Source organism: Bactrocera oleae, chromosome 6 (genome assembly GCF_042242935.1).
Source record: "Bactrocera oleae isolate idBacOlea1 chromosome 6, idBacOlea1, whole genome shotgun sequence".
In the NCBI taxonomy this organism is placed as follows: Eukaryota; Metazoa; Arthropoda; class Insecta; order Diptera; family Tephritidae; genus Bactrocera; species Bactrocera oleae.
The window spans coordinates 34729528-34744681 of NC_091540.1; the positions used below are offsets into that span (position 1 = coordinate 34729528).

General features: G+C 34.3%; 1 protein-coding gene across 1 annotated transcript; it reads right to left on the reverse strand.

Moving 5' to 3' along the window:
* Positions 1-463: 463 nt before the first annotated feature.
* Oat (Ornithine aminotransferase precursor) lies at positions 464-6935 on the reverse strand. The gene is made up of 6 exons (XM_014241913.3): positions 6443-6935; positions 6050-6371; positions 1735-1903; positions 1536-1676; positions 966-1470; positions 464-906 (listed from the first exon to the last, which is right to left on the reverse strand). Exons 2-6 carry the CDS (start codon positions 6349-6351, stop codon positions 746-748), a joined length of 1278 nt encoding a protein of 425 aa, XP_014097388.2. The 5' UTR covers positions 6352-6371; positions 6443-6935; the 3' UTR covers positions 464-745.
* Positions 6936-15154: the final 8219 nt, after the last annotated feature.

Here is a 15154-nt window from a genome sequence, read left to right on the forward strand (position 1 = left end):
GTATATTTTCATAATGTCGCGTTCAAGTATAATATTTGCATTATTAGACTTTTTAATTTATTTCGCTGCATTTTCACCCATTTTTTACACATTTTTATAGAAGTTTGTCTATGGCTAGGGCGTTTAATGTTTATCTTTATGGTTTGGACCGTCGCTTGAAGTTGACATCTTCCATCTTCTGTCAATGTTTCACTTCCGTTTGCATTTGCACTGTTTTTTCTGGAATTCAAACGGCCTTTTGTTTGCTTTTACTGACGGACATTGACACTTTACGTGCGAGAGTGGTGGGGGAAATTTTTTATAGCGTTCACCATATTTGACACACTTTAGTCAATTGTGAGCTAGCGATGTGTGTTGGCTCTTCCTGGTGGGTGGTTAACATCAAAAGATCAAAACAGTCAATGATTTTTTCTTTACTAAGTGCTTTATATAAAATATTTATTGAAGCGCAAAAAAGGTTGAGTAGACTATCTTTCATAAAATGAGAAATTTTAAATATTTGCTTTAAATTTCACTTAATTACATTTGGTGTTTGACACGACACCTTACATTAAGCTTAGATTGCATAGCACAATGAAGTAAATATTACATACATTTGTGTATATATTTTTAAAATTAAATAATTAATTTAAATCTCAATAGAATCCGCTAAATTTCACACCTTATTGTGCCTTAAATGCTGCTCTTACATAACTAAATATACGGAATATAATACCATTTTTGAAGAATTTTTCCCAAATGGCTTTTAAAAGTTCAGTATTGTGCTCTTGATGATTTTGGCACACTCGCGCGTCTGTTCCTCGGTAATTACCAGTGGTGGTGCGAAGCGAATGATGTCGCCATGTGTGGGTTTGGCAAGAAGACCGTTATCACGCAATTTCAGGCATATGTCCCAAGCATCGTATTCTAAAAAATAATTAATATTTGTATTATAGCAAAAAATTAAAAAACTTTTTAAAGCTCACTTTTGTTGACAACTATAGCATTGAGAAGACCTTTGCCGCGTACGATGCTCACAACATCTTTAGGCAAAGTGTCGAGTTCGCTGCGCAGTAAATTTCCCATTTCTTCAGCATTTTCCGCCAGACGCTCTTCCAGCAGCACTTCTAATGCGCTAAGCGCTACTTTACAACCCAAAGGGTTTCCACCGTAAGTTGAGCCGTGACGACCTGGTTGTATGCACTCCATAACTGGATCGTCAGCCAAAACAGCCGAGACGGGATACATTCCACCCGAAAGTGCTTTACCCAAAATTAAGATATCGGGTTTAACATCTTCATAATCGACGGCTAGCATTCGTCCAGTACGCGCCAGACCGGTTTGCACTTCATCCGCGATCCACAGTACATTATATTTTGTGCACAGCTCTCGAACTTTTTTCAAATATCCAGCATCAGGGACCACTACACCGGCTTCGCCTTGAATTGGCTCAACCATGAATGCGCAAACATTGGGATCTTGTAGAGCTTTCTGCAAAATTTGTAGCGTTAAATATAAAATATACGTAACTATGAGAGAGTAATATTAAAAGCCACCTTTAAAGATTCTGTGTTGTTATATTTGATTATTTCGAAACCCGGCATATAAGGGCCAAAGTTTTCATAACTCAGTGGATCTGTTGACGCTGAAATCGCGGATAAGGTGCGTCCCCAGAAGTTATTCTCGGCAAATAGGATCTAAAAATTTAATATATATGTAAGTACTTTGGAGTTTTAATTAGGAGTTTCTATAAACCTTAGCTTGGTTGTCTGGCACTTGCTTCTTCATGTATGCCCAGGCACGTGCAATTTTACAAGCAGTTTCTCCACCTTCCACGCCCGTGTTCATTGGCAAAACTTTGTCGTAGTTGAAGAGTCTTGTTATATATTCTTCATATTCGCCAAGCACATCGGAGTAGAAGGCTCTGAAAATAGATAAACCATTATGATAGCAATTAATACAAGTATTTTTATTTTATTGGGTTTTATATATGTAACTTTCGAAATACTTTAAATATAGGAAAATGTAAGGATATGAAATATTCGAAAATCATCTACTAGGGTGCTTGGTGGTTAAAGCTGAGTTAATTGGCAGATAACAATATTTCAGAACCATACTCACATATATTTTAAAGCCAAAGTAACTTAACTTACTCTTAACTTAAATACTGACAAAGTTTCAGGACTACTTACAATAAAAGAAGTGAACTTCACGCTTTGAAAAAAAAAAATATCCGTTGGGAAAGAACCCCGTTTGCTGCAAAGCAATGTTTTTATACAAGGTGCATTCCAAAGTAAACAGGACTTTAAAAAAAAGACAGAACAAATGGTTTTATCGGCAAAATCAATTAATTTTATTCAAAATAGTCTCCTTCTGTTTTAATACAGCTTTTTGCACGGTCCAAAAGCATGTCGAACGAGTGTTTTAGCTCGTTGCCCGGTATGGCCGCCAGTATGCCGGTGCAAGCCTTTTGAATGGTCTCCACGTCTGCATAACGCTTTCCTTTCATCGGCAAATGCATTTTTCCGAAAAGGTAGAAGTCGCACGGTGCCATATCAGGTGAATACGGGGAGTGGTTGATTGTTGAAATGTGATTTTTGGTCAAATAATCGGCCAAAAGCGTCGATCGATGAGACGGCGCATTATCGTTCAACAAACGCCAACTTCCCTCTTCGCGAAATTCGGGCCGAACACGTCGAATACGGCGCACCAAACGCTTCAAAACTCTAAGAATAGAATACCGCATTAACGTTTTGGCCGGGTGGAACAAATTCTTTGTGGACAATACCCTTGGAATCATAAAAACAAATCAGCATTGTCTTCACTTTTGACTTCTCCAGGCGCGATTTTTTGTGTTTCGGCTCATTTCTCATTTATGTCTTCCTCGGCAATCATCGCCATAAACTTGTTTCATCAATTGAAAGTTTCGGTAAATGTTTTACCAATTTTAAAACAAATCTTAATGTTGGCCTTTGTTCGAAACTCATTTTCGCACCGATGACAAAAACATACTGATTCTTAAAACTCAATAACTTCACTTCCTATAGATGAAATGTCATGAAATTTTTACTGGAAGTCGATAAAGGATAGCAGATTCTAACGCACTAGTCGACATATAGATGGCGCCATTAGAGTTTACTTTGTTACTTTTGTACTGTTTACTTTGGAACGCACCTTGTACAAGTAAGTTTCACGAGAAATCTGCCCCCGCATATTCAAGTATCTAATACCGGTTTGTTGAATGTCGTAATAACGGTAACAGCAAAAATGATACAATCTGTTCAGGAAGGCCACAAGAGACAGTAACAACAGAAAAACAAGTAAGGAAGGGATAAGTTCGGATGTAACCGAACATTTTATACTCTCGCAAAGTCAAATGGTATACTCGTTTGAGATTTCTTTGTGGATTGGCTGATATTTTCGGTAGCAGGTCAACTATAGGCACTGGGGTCCACATATTTAGTACTTAGGGGCTTGAACAGTGTTGGTTCGATTTAGGGAATTTTTGGTCACAAGGTGGCATACTTTAAACGTATTATTCACGCAAAATTTTACCCCGATATAATCATTGTTGCTTGATATGCATAGTGGAAAGTGAAACAATCAGATGGAATTGAAAATGGTGTTATATGGGAATAGGCGTGGTAGTAATCCGATTTCGCCCATTTTCGCACTATAACATAGAAATATGAGAAGATTATTATGCACCGAATTTGGTTGAAATCGGTTAGGCAGATCTCGAGATATAGGTTTTCACCGAAAAGTGGGCTGTGCCACGCCCACTGTCTAATTTTGAACGCGGTTCCTACAAAGTCATCTCATACCATCCCAGAGATAAAATTTAATGTCTCTGGCGTGTTTAGTGCTTGATTTATCGCGCTTTTAGTAGTTTTTAACAGTACCGTTATATAGGGAGTGGGCGGAGTTGCCACCCGATTTCAACTATTTTCACACCGTCAATAGAAGTGCTAAAAAAATTTTCTTGCAGTGAATTTTGTTATTATAGCATTAGCAGTTTAGGAGATATGCACATTAAACCTATTAGAGGCGGGACCACGCCCACTTTAAAAAAAAAAAAACTGCAGATGCCCCTCCTTAATATGATCCTGTGTATAAAATTACAGTCTTGTATCTTATTGCGAAGCTTAGTTATGGTAATTTATTTGTTTTTGATTAATGGCGTTTTGTGGGCGTGGCAGTGGTCCGATTACGCCCATCTGCAATACCAACCGTTTCACGATACCAAGAAACATGTCTACCAAGTTTCATAAATATATCTCAATTTTTACTCAAGTTAGAGCTTGCACGGACGGGCGGACAGACAGTCACCCGGATTTCAACTCGTCTCTTCATCCTGATCATTTATATATTATATATAATATATAACCCTATATCTAACTCGATTAGTTTTAGGTGATACAAATAACCATTAGGTGAACAAAACTATTATACGTAGCAACAGGTTGCGAGAGTATAATTACGAGAAAATGTGTTGACCGATAAATGAATTTGGGTAAATTAGTTATGTCAAATCATTTAAGAACATTCATGAACATCGATTCAAAGGACAATCTAGTACTGATCAAACACAGCAAGAACAAGTTTTTATGGCGGTTTGTGATGGATGAAACATACATATGTACATAAGTATATAAAAACATCATTCCAAATCCAATTTTTGGGTTGCAGATAGTAAGTACATGGCGACATAATCAATATTACTGTTCGTTATAAGATCGATCGGATGTCGAAATCAAAGTTAGGCCAAATATTTTTCAGTCCAGGTTAAAAAATAACAGTGGACCTATAGTGTTGTTTTCATACTCATGATATTTACTTTAGATTTAATACGGATCTTCAATAATATTAACTACAATTACCTACTCTATCAAGATTTACAATGAATGCTCTTACTTATTTTAAATGCGATATCCAACTTATTAGAGATAGTTTATTATAAGCATGTTCTAGGGTCCTAATCCTAAATTTACGAAAAAAATTGTTGTAAAGGTTGGGAATAAATAGTTTTACTAGAAATCAAAATGTCTATTTGACATATTTCATTAAAGTAATGTTTGAGCAATTAGAGTAATAATGCCACAATTACAGCTAATAGTGATTTTTTAAAACTATAAAGTTAATAACTCAAAAAAATGTTCTTCATAAATTTTAGATGTTTACATTTAAACTTGTTTGCACTGCTATTTGCTTTAAAATTACTAATCATTTATGCTTATACTTACTGCTTATATTGATAATCAAAAATGTACTTCCAAGCAATTCTATATTTATTTTGCTTATCAACGAAATCAATTTATAAACACACACATTTTGATTACAATAACTATAGTTGTAGATCACATGTTTAAATTGAATAAAATTTAATGGGTGGTTAATAATAGCTTACGGATCGCGATTCTCAGCGAAAAAACAACTGTTGCGGATGGAAGATAAGAGCGAAGAAGAATCCAACGAAAACTTAGGTGTCTATGTTTCCAAATGTTAGATGTTATTGTTGCTGTTAACAGTACTAAGGAAAGATAATGGTTGAATGACACTCAAAGTCAAACAACCGGCATCGGTTTTTTTATTACATATCTTTGAAAACATTTAGTTTTTTATAGTCGTATTCTTATAACGTGCATCCGTACTTAGCCCTTTCCTACTCGTTGCACCTTTGATTGCTTATTAGATAGATTGACGACTTGATCGCTTAGCAATGGAGGGCTTTTATTCTACGTATGTACATGGATGAGCACATATTTTTTTAAAATACGTATTTGAAATAATTTGAGCGTCAAAATGTGGGGTTATCGGTTATTCAATACACATATTGATTTTTATATAATATAACAGAAATACATGTATCGATTTACTATATATTGTATTTATGTCATTATACAGATGAACATGGCTTTTTCCATCAACTGAACATAAGTAACTATAAAGGTTCCTTTTTTTAATCATCGTACGTAAATGTGTACAAACAAATTAAACTTTTATTTGTCCAAACCCCACTGAAGCTGTCATTTCTGACAGAAATATAATATATATACATATATTTACTCACCTGGATGTTAGCGTTAGCTTCTTGGCTTGTTCTGTCAGAGTATTTACGAGTTTTGGATGACAATGACCTTGATTGACAGCCGAATAGGCACTTAAAAAGTCGAAATAACGTTTTCCCTCCACATCCCAAACAAAAACACCCTCGCCACGTGTCAACGCCACCGGTAGTGGGTGATAATTGTGCGCGCCGTATTTGTTTTCTCGGTCATAAACTTGTTGTGGTGTTACTTTTTGAGCGGTTTGCTGGAGCTTTTGTTGGTGAGCGCTCATGTAGCGCACCTTCGTGGATAATTTTAAGAACATACTGGATTCAAATTAAAGTTCTGTAAAATTGAAAAAAGTATTTATAGCGTTTAAAATACTTAAACCTGTAATTAAAATACGTTTTACTCACTTTCTAATGAAGAAAGTGCCTCAAATTTCGTATGTGCCTGCGTATACTTTAATTTTTTTTGATTTCGTTGTGTGTTTTTAGTTTTCCGCTTATCGTACTTTGCGCCAAAGCCTCCACCATATGACTGAAACTGATCAGCAATCGAACGATCGCATATCTCTCCACTGGACTGCTCTTTTTTGGCTCAACTTGGTGCTCTCCTTCTCGTGTTGTGTTATTGTTTTTGTCATTAATTCACATTTTTTGATTATTTCGCACGCTTTATAACAACTGATAATAAAAATTGTTCCGCGCTCGCTTATTGACGGGCCTCTTTTCTTTCCCCCTACCGCCCAAATATCACAACTTTTTGTTTTGCTGTTATTCAATGCTCGCAAACTCTTCCTTTCTCTCATTCAGCTTCTATGATGACATGTGATTTTTTTAAAGAAAAGTAAAAAGTATATTTAAAAACCACAATTCTGCTAAAATTAGAAACTACAAGACCTCTTCAGAGCTGTTTCTAATTTATGCGCCGCAGTTGCGCAAATTTTTGTTATCAATTAAAGCTTTTATGTGTTTTCAAATCAACTTAAGAAAACTTTCCACTGACCGAACGAAAATCTTCAATTGTGCTTGTACAGGGTGGCACACGACAAATAAACGTAATAACTTTTTTTGTGTAAGTAATCGACTTAATCTTTTTTTATTTGGCGGGTTATTATTTAAATTATTTAAAAATGAATGCTTGAGATACCGAAAAGAGGGTTTGGATAGTACAGCGGTACCATTTTTTGCAGCCCGTAATTTCCGTCCAAAAGGAATTCAGACGGGATTTTGGCGTCATTCCCCGGAGTAGATGGACCATTATGAGGTTGGTAAACATGTTTGTCGAATGTGGAAGTATCGCAAGAACACCGTAAGATCGAGATCCGTTTGTTCGTGTTCAAGACACATTTCGTTAATTTAGCCAAATCCAAGAGTTTCGACACGCGGTCATTACAACAGATAATTATTACTGACTTAAACCTGTTTCCGTGCAAAGTTCAAATAATAAACCGGTTACACCCTCTAGATTTGCAAATTCCCCTGAAATTTTGCCCAAAAATGATTTAAATGACCGAAGAAGACAATAACCTAATAAATTGCCTGTTTATGTCTGATGGGGCCCATATTCATATAAACGGAAATGTAAACAAGCTTAATTGCCGTATATAGAGTGAATCAAATCCAGAACTAATCCACGAGACGTAACTTCACCCAGAACGAGTCGCTGTGTGCTGCGCAGTTTCATCAATGTGTATTGTCGGACCATACTTCTTTGAAGAAAACGGAGTAACAGTAACTGTCAATGGGCACCGTTATTTAAAGATGTTGAATGAGATTTTTTACACAGAACTGCGCCGAAGACGTATTCCTTTTAATAGAGTTTGGTTGCAGCAAGATGAAGCAAATGTACACATAGCCAGACCGGTTATTGTGGAGTTTCAAGGAAAATTTGAAAACAAATTAATATCAAATAACCATACTTTACGCTGACCCCCAAGATCATTTGACCTGTTATGTCAAGCAAGAGGTGTACAAAAAAAAAAAAGGGAACCCAAAAATCTGACTGAATTAAAGCAGTCCATTAAATCTATTATTGAGGCAGTCCCGACTTCAACCCATCAGGCCGCAATGAATAATTTTCTTATTTGTCGCATATGCGTGGCTGAGGAAGGAGGTCATTTACGGTCCATATTTTTTAAAAATAATTAAATAGATAAAATAAAATAAAAGTAAATTTGCTATACAATAAAAAAATAATTGTAATGCATTGATTTATTCAAGTATTATTCATTTTATTAGGGTTTGTTTTTATAGCACGATTCGTGCGCCTCCCTGTATATACAATTATATATGTATGTGCATAACTTGCTCATATCAACGTACGCCGATCAGTGAATGTTATCACAAGCTAAATTGTACAGTACTGAATTTTGCTATTAACAAGAAAAAACGTTAACTTTGGCTGCACCGAAACTTTAATACCCTTCACAGGTGAATTTGTTATAGCATAAAGCATTTTAAAGCATATCATTTCTTATATTTAATATAAAAATACCTTTATCTTGATTTTGATCAGTGAGGCATCTGCTTGCTTAAGTGCTCCGATTTGAACAATTTTAAATATGTTCGGAGATTGTAGCGATGTCTTGGATAAAAATCCTTGCCAAATTTCGGGAGGATATTTATCTTGTCAAACAAAAAAGTTTTCAATACAAGAACTTGATTCCTTTCGTTCAGTTTGTATGGCAGTTATATTCTAGAGATGTCCGATATCGGCGACAAATGAGCACCTTCTTCGGGAGAAAAGGACGTGGTAAAATTTTCAGATCGATATTTCAAAAACTAAAGGACTAGTTCGCTTATACATATATAGACGGACATGGCTAAATCGACTTAGCTCGCCACGGTGATCATTTAGAGATATATATATTTTATAGGGTTACTTGTGGGTGTTACAAACATCGTGGCAAACTTAACATACTCTGTAAAGTTTATAAAAATTAATTTTTTTTTACCTACACATATGTATGTATGTAAGTTAAGGCCACATACGCTGGAATTGACCTACATAGCTTTATTGCCAAAAACTAAAGCTTCAGGTGAGACTTGCACAGTAAGCAGTATCCCACGGGTAACCGACAAATGACACCACACGTGCATCTGTGCAAATGCTGAGTCAACAACACCTTTGAGGACAGCGGCAATGTGACTTAGTTTAATTTTAAGTTTAAGAAATTATTATAATCAGCCTAAGTTGTGACTCAGTAAACTCGCGTAAAAAATATTTTTTATGTAAATTAATATAAAAAAAGTATAACTGGCGCCCAATGTGCCAATCGCGTTCGTAAATCCATAAAAAATAACCCTCAAGAAGACTTTAAAGGTCCTCAAGAAGCATCACCAGGATAGCGATACGGATTTGTACACCACAAGTGATAGCTTCGGTGGAAGAAAACCCGCACCCACGAAGAGTGCGTGATAAAGAACCTTAGTAGCGAGCAGCAAACAGGAGTATTCAATATGCGCCGTAAGCATAGAGTTAAGATATCTTATAGAAATAATTAAATTTTAAGAAAAATCGTTGTTAAAAGTGATGAAGTGAAAAAAGAAAGTGGAGATAACAAAAGAAAAACAAAGATATCTAAGAAAAGAAAAATTATTTTTAGAAATAAAAAAGGAAAAAATTAAAGACGAGAGATAATTAAAACTGATAAAAGAAGTGTAGACTTAAGATATTTAATAAACATTTTTAAGTAAAATAATCCAAATAAAACAAAGGCTAGTACATCCAATAAAAAACTATAAATTAAAAGTCGTGATTCACCACCTTTAAGGGGGACCCTCCGGCTTTATAATACAAAACAACTCTGCGATTCACCTTAACGGGACCTTCCAGAGATTGATAATCAAAATTATTAAATTAAATAAAGACTTGTACAGCCAATAAAATACTAAATCTTAAAAGTCGCGATTCACCACCTTTAAGGGGGATTATCCGGCTTTATAATAAGGAACAACTCTGCGATTCACCTAAACTGGACCCTCCAGAGATTGCTAAACAAACATAATCATATATGTATTATATATGCTATATATACATTATATTCTACTTTATTTTCTATCAACTTTTTAATTTAATTTTTAATTTAATTCTATAAAATGAGTAATCCCGAATCCATAATTAGACCTCCAATCCCAAATATCAGTATACCATCACCATCCAATCCTCAAGTTACCCCAGAACTATCCAACATCATACGAAATATCGTAACGCAAATTATTTCGACAGACGGCCCAGCTCTTATTGAGAATATTATTCAACCAAGAAGGGAAACAATAACAGACCAAACACTTGACCCAAGATATGCAGAAAACCTATCAGGACTTGACCGAGTACCAGACGTTGTTAGGTGTTTAAGAGATTTTTCTGGCGATCCGAAAGAATTCGCGTCTTGGAAGAAAAGTGTAGAGAGAATTTTGAGATTATACGAATCCGAAAAAGGCACACCTCGTTATTTTGGCATTTTGAATGTCATAAGAAATAAAATAACAGGGAACGCCGATGTAGCGTTAGAGTCTTATAACAATCCGCTCAATTCAGAAGCAATTTCGAAATGCCTTAATACGCATTACGCAGACCAAAAAAACATCAGTACGTTGGAATACCAAATGTCTTCACTTTTCCAAGAAAATAAATCTATTAACGAATTTTATCAAGAAGTATTTTCCCACCTTTCCTTAATATTGAATAAAATTGCCTGTCTTGACATAGGTCAAGAATCTTTAATTATTTAATATTAACTAAAACTTACCGCGATAAAGCATTAGACACTTTTGTGAGAGGTTTGAATGGCGAACTTCCAAAATTACTACAATAGGAATAAAAGAACCAACTGACTTACCTCAAGCACTTCAGTTATGCATGAAACTACAAAATCAAAATTTCCGTACACAGCACGCTTTCAACAACCAACCTATATCACGAAAACCAATACCACCCCCACTTCCATTAATGAAACAACAATATCAAAAGCAACCTTTTTATCCGAATCTTGCATACATTCCCCAACCAATCCATCGCGTACAGAATTTAGTACAACCAGCAGCATTCAGAAATATGCAATACCAAAACCCCCAATATCCTCAATTTCAAAATAATTTTGTCAATCTCCAATACAAAATCATGTCTGTTTATCCCTCGAGACAATTACCAATGCCTAATCAATTTAATTATCCACCGCCAAGACCTACGCAACCGAAACCACCAATTCCGATGGAAATAGACGAATCACAAAAATTAGAAATATTAATTACATGAATAGAACGAACAATAACGCATTTGGAGGAAAACGACCGCTCCCATCATCAAATCAAATACACCAACCATTTCAACAACACAGGATTAATCACATAGAACCCGCAGACAATACTTTAAGCGATAAATGAATATGGAACCAATATTCTTCTCAAGACGACATGACAGACAGGGAGACAATAGAATTTTCTGATATCCATTTTTTGGGCTAACGAATTCTACTTTGCCCTACTTTCAGTGCAAAGGTAGTAACGAAGAAATTTCAAAAATCCTAATAGATACAGGGTCAAATAAAAATTATATTCAACCACAACTTATTAATAATCCTATTCCCAATAACGACATTTTTTATGCCAATTCAGTGGGCGGAAATATAAAAATAACCCACCATACTTTTATCAATCTTTTTGGACTCAGAGACGAAAACCTAAAATTGTTTATTCTTCTGACATTAATATTCTTCCATCGAATTCTCGGTAATGACAGTCTGAAACAATTAGACACAATAATTTTTACCTCAAAAAATTACATGCTAATAAAAAATTAAATTAAAATTGTAATCACACAACAAACAACCAAATCAGTCAAGAATATCGAAATTAGAACAGACCACCTTACATCCGAACAGTTAAAAAACTTCGCAATTTATACAATATATTCCCAAAACTTTTTTCCGAACCAGAGGAAAAGCTAACATACACCACCGTAGTAAAAGCCGAAATAAGAACTACCTCACAAGACCCAATATATTCTAGATACTACCCATATCACATGTCACTCAAAGACGAAGTGGAAAAACAAATAGCAAAATTACTCGATGACGGTATAATAAGACCTTCTCGATCCCGGTATAATTCCCCAATCTGGATAGTATCGAAAAAAAATGATGCATCTGGCACAAAAAAATACAAAATGGTGATTGATTACCGTAAATTAAATTCAATTACGATAGCCGAACGTTATCCTATCCCAGATATAAACGAAGTTCTTTCGCAATTAGGCAAAACAAATTCTTTACAATTCTTGACTTAAAAAGTAGCTTTCACCAGATTCCATTAGTCGAATCTGACATTGCAAAGACAGCATTTTCAGTTAATAATGGTAAATACGAGTTTAATAGATTACCCTTTGGCTTAAAAAAACGCCCCATCGATTTTTCAAAGAGCATTAGACTCTATTTACTATTACTCTCTGAGTATATCGGAAAAATATGCTTTGTCTATGTAGACGACATTATCATTTTCGGCCAAGATGAAAAATCACATTTAGAAAATATTAATACAATTTTCCACACTTTAGAAAAAGCTAATATGAAAATCTAAATTGACAAATGTGAATTCTTAAAAACAGAAATAGATTTTCTAGGATTCATCATTTCTCAAAACGGAATAAAGCCAAACCCTTCAAAAATCAAATCCATTTTAAAATTTCCACCACCGCAAACCATAAAAGAGCTTAGATTATTCTTAGGACTTTCCGGTTATTATCGTCGATTTATAAAAGACTATGCAAAACTTGCCAAACCCTTAAATACTTTTAAAAGGTGAGGAGGGACTCATGTCCAAAAATCTTTCATCCAAAATCAAAATCACTCTTAATCAAGACGCCATTAATGCATTCAATAAATTAAAAAACTCTCTCATTTCCGCTGATGTTATGCTACAATATCCTGACTTCGAAAAAGACAATAAACCGATAACATTTATCTCAAGGACACTGACGAAGGCAGAAGAAAACTATGCTACAAACGAAAAAGAACTCTTAGCCATAGTATGAGCTTTAAAAACCTTTAAAAATTATTTTTATGGTCCAAGCAGTGTAAAAATCTCCACAGACCATCAACCTTTCTCTTATGCACTTAGCTATAAAAATACCAATAGTAAATTAAAGAGATGGAAATCAATACTAGAAGAATATAATTACGAAATTAAATACAAACCTGATAGCACAAACGTGGTAGCGGATGCATTATCTAGACCACCTCAACAAATAAACTCTATGACAGCAACACAACATAGCGATGAAAGTTCCGCACAGACATTAATACGTTACAGCGACGCACCAATTAACGCTTTTAAGAACCTAATTTTCATTTCCTTAGGAGAAACTTCATCATATCAATTCCAAATAAATTTTCGTACCTATCATAGACATACAATAGTCGAACCAGATTTTACAGAAGAAAGTCTTACCATACTTTTAAAAAGATATCTCAATCCATCCGTGACGAATTGTATAAAAACTCAAGACAGCATTTTAGGAAAAACCCAAACCTTTTATCAAGTTCATTTTAGTAATTACAAGGTATGTTATATCGGAAAATTCATAAAAGACATTTTAAGTGAGTCTGACTTAGAAAGCGAAATTATTAATGAACATAATAGAGCTCATAGTAATCCTACAGAAAATAAAACACAATTTTTGAAGAGAGGTTTTTTTTTCCCGCAAATGAACGCCAAAATATAAAAAAACGCTAAACAATGTAAAATTTGCCTAGAAAATACTTGTAAATACGAAAGACACCCGATAAAACCAATTCTAAAAGCAACGCCCATTCCCAGTTATCCAGGTCATATCGTTCACATAGATCTTTACTTTACGAGCAATAAAATAGTGTTAACCGCAATAGATAAATTTTCAAAATACACTTAAGCAAAAATTGTACCTTCCAGAGCTTCCGAAGATATAAATAAGATTAGGCAACAAATTAACACCCCGATATAAAAAAGAAATAGTGGTAGAAGACAAAGGCAATACAGTCATAACACAATCAGGATGTACCGTTTACAAAAGTCATATTAAAAAATGAATTTAATTTTCCTTCTGCAGGATCTTACTTGCCTTGTGCAATGCAGAAACCCAAATTTTGGATTATAACCATAGATATGGGAGCCGCAAAGGTTCAGACCGGAACATTTAGACTAATACACACTATCGACATTGAACAATACGAATTTGCACTCAGCAAAATACATTCCATAATAGAAAATGATGTAACTCGTAAAAACCGTAATTACCCTTTCCTATTCCAAGAAGAAGAATCTATCCGATCCTTATTATCCCGTCTCAGACCAAGAAAGATAAAAAGAGCAATAAATTCAATTGGGATAGCCTGGAAATGGTTGGCTGGAACCCCAGATAACGAAGATTTTCTAATAATAAGAGATAAAATAAATAATATTTTAATCAATAATAATCAACAAGTAATAATTAATAAATCTATGTTAGAAAGAATAAATAATTTAACACACATTTCAAATGTAATATTAAGCGAAATAAAATCGAGCGATAGCCTCAAATTAGAATTAGAAAAAAACATTGAAAGAAAATTAAAATTTTTAAAAGACGAACTAACTAATTTGGATTATTCTATCCGGAATTGTAAACCATTACGTTGTCAAATAAAGAAATCAATGTAATTAAAGAAACATTTGAAAAAGAAAATATACCATATTTAAACTTAGTAGAAGCTATTGAATTTAGCGATGTCAAAATAGCATCGAATTTGTCAACAATTATTTATATTATAAAATTTCCTTTAACCAACGATGAACTATGTAAATCAATAAGAATAAAATCTGTAAAACTTAAGGAAAAAGCAATTAAATCAAGATATGAAGATTTTATTGTTTGTACAATAATAAGAAAATATATGGTATGAAATCATATTGTAAGAATATAAATAATTTAATATTATGTAAAAAAAGTAATTTAGAGGAAGTCACAGAAAGTAATTGCATACCAAATCTGCTCAAAGGTTATTCATCCAATTGCACCATAAGGTTAGGCTGACCTCAGGCAACTACCGGGGTCACAGTTGGCGGATAGTGGACGGCCTACGCTAAGTAGGTTAGCTGCGAATAGTAATA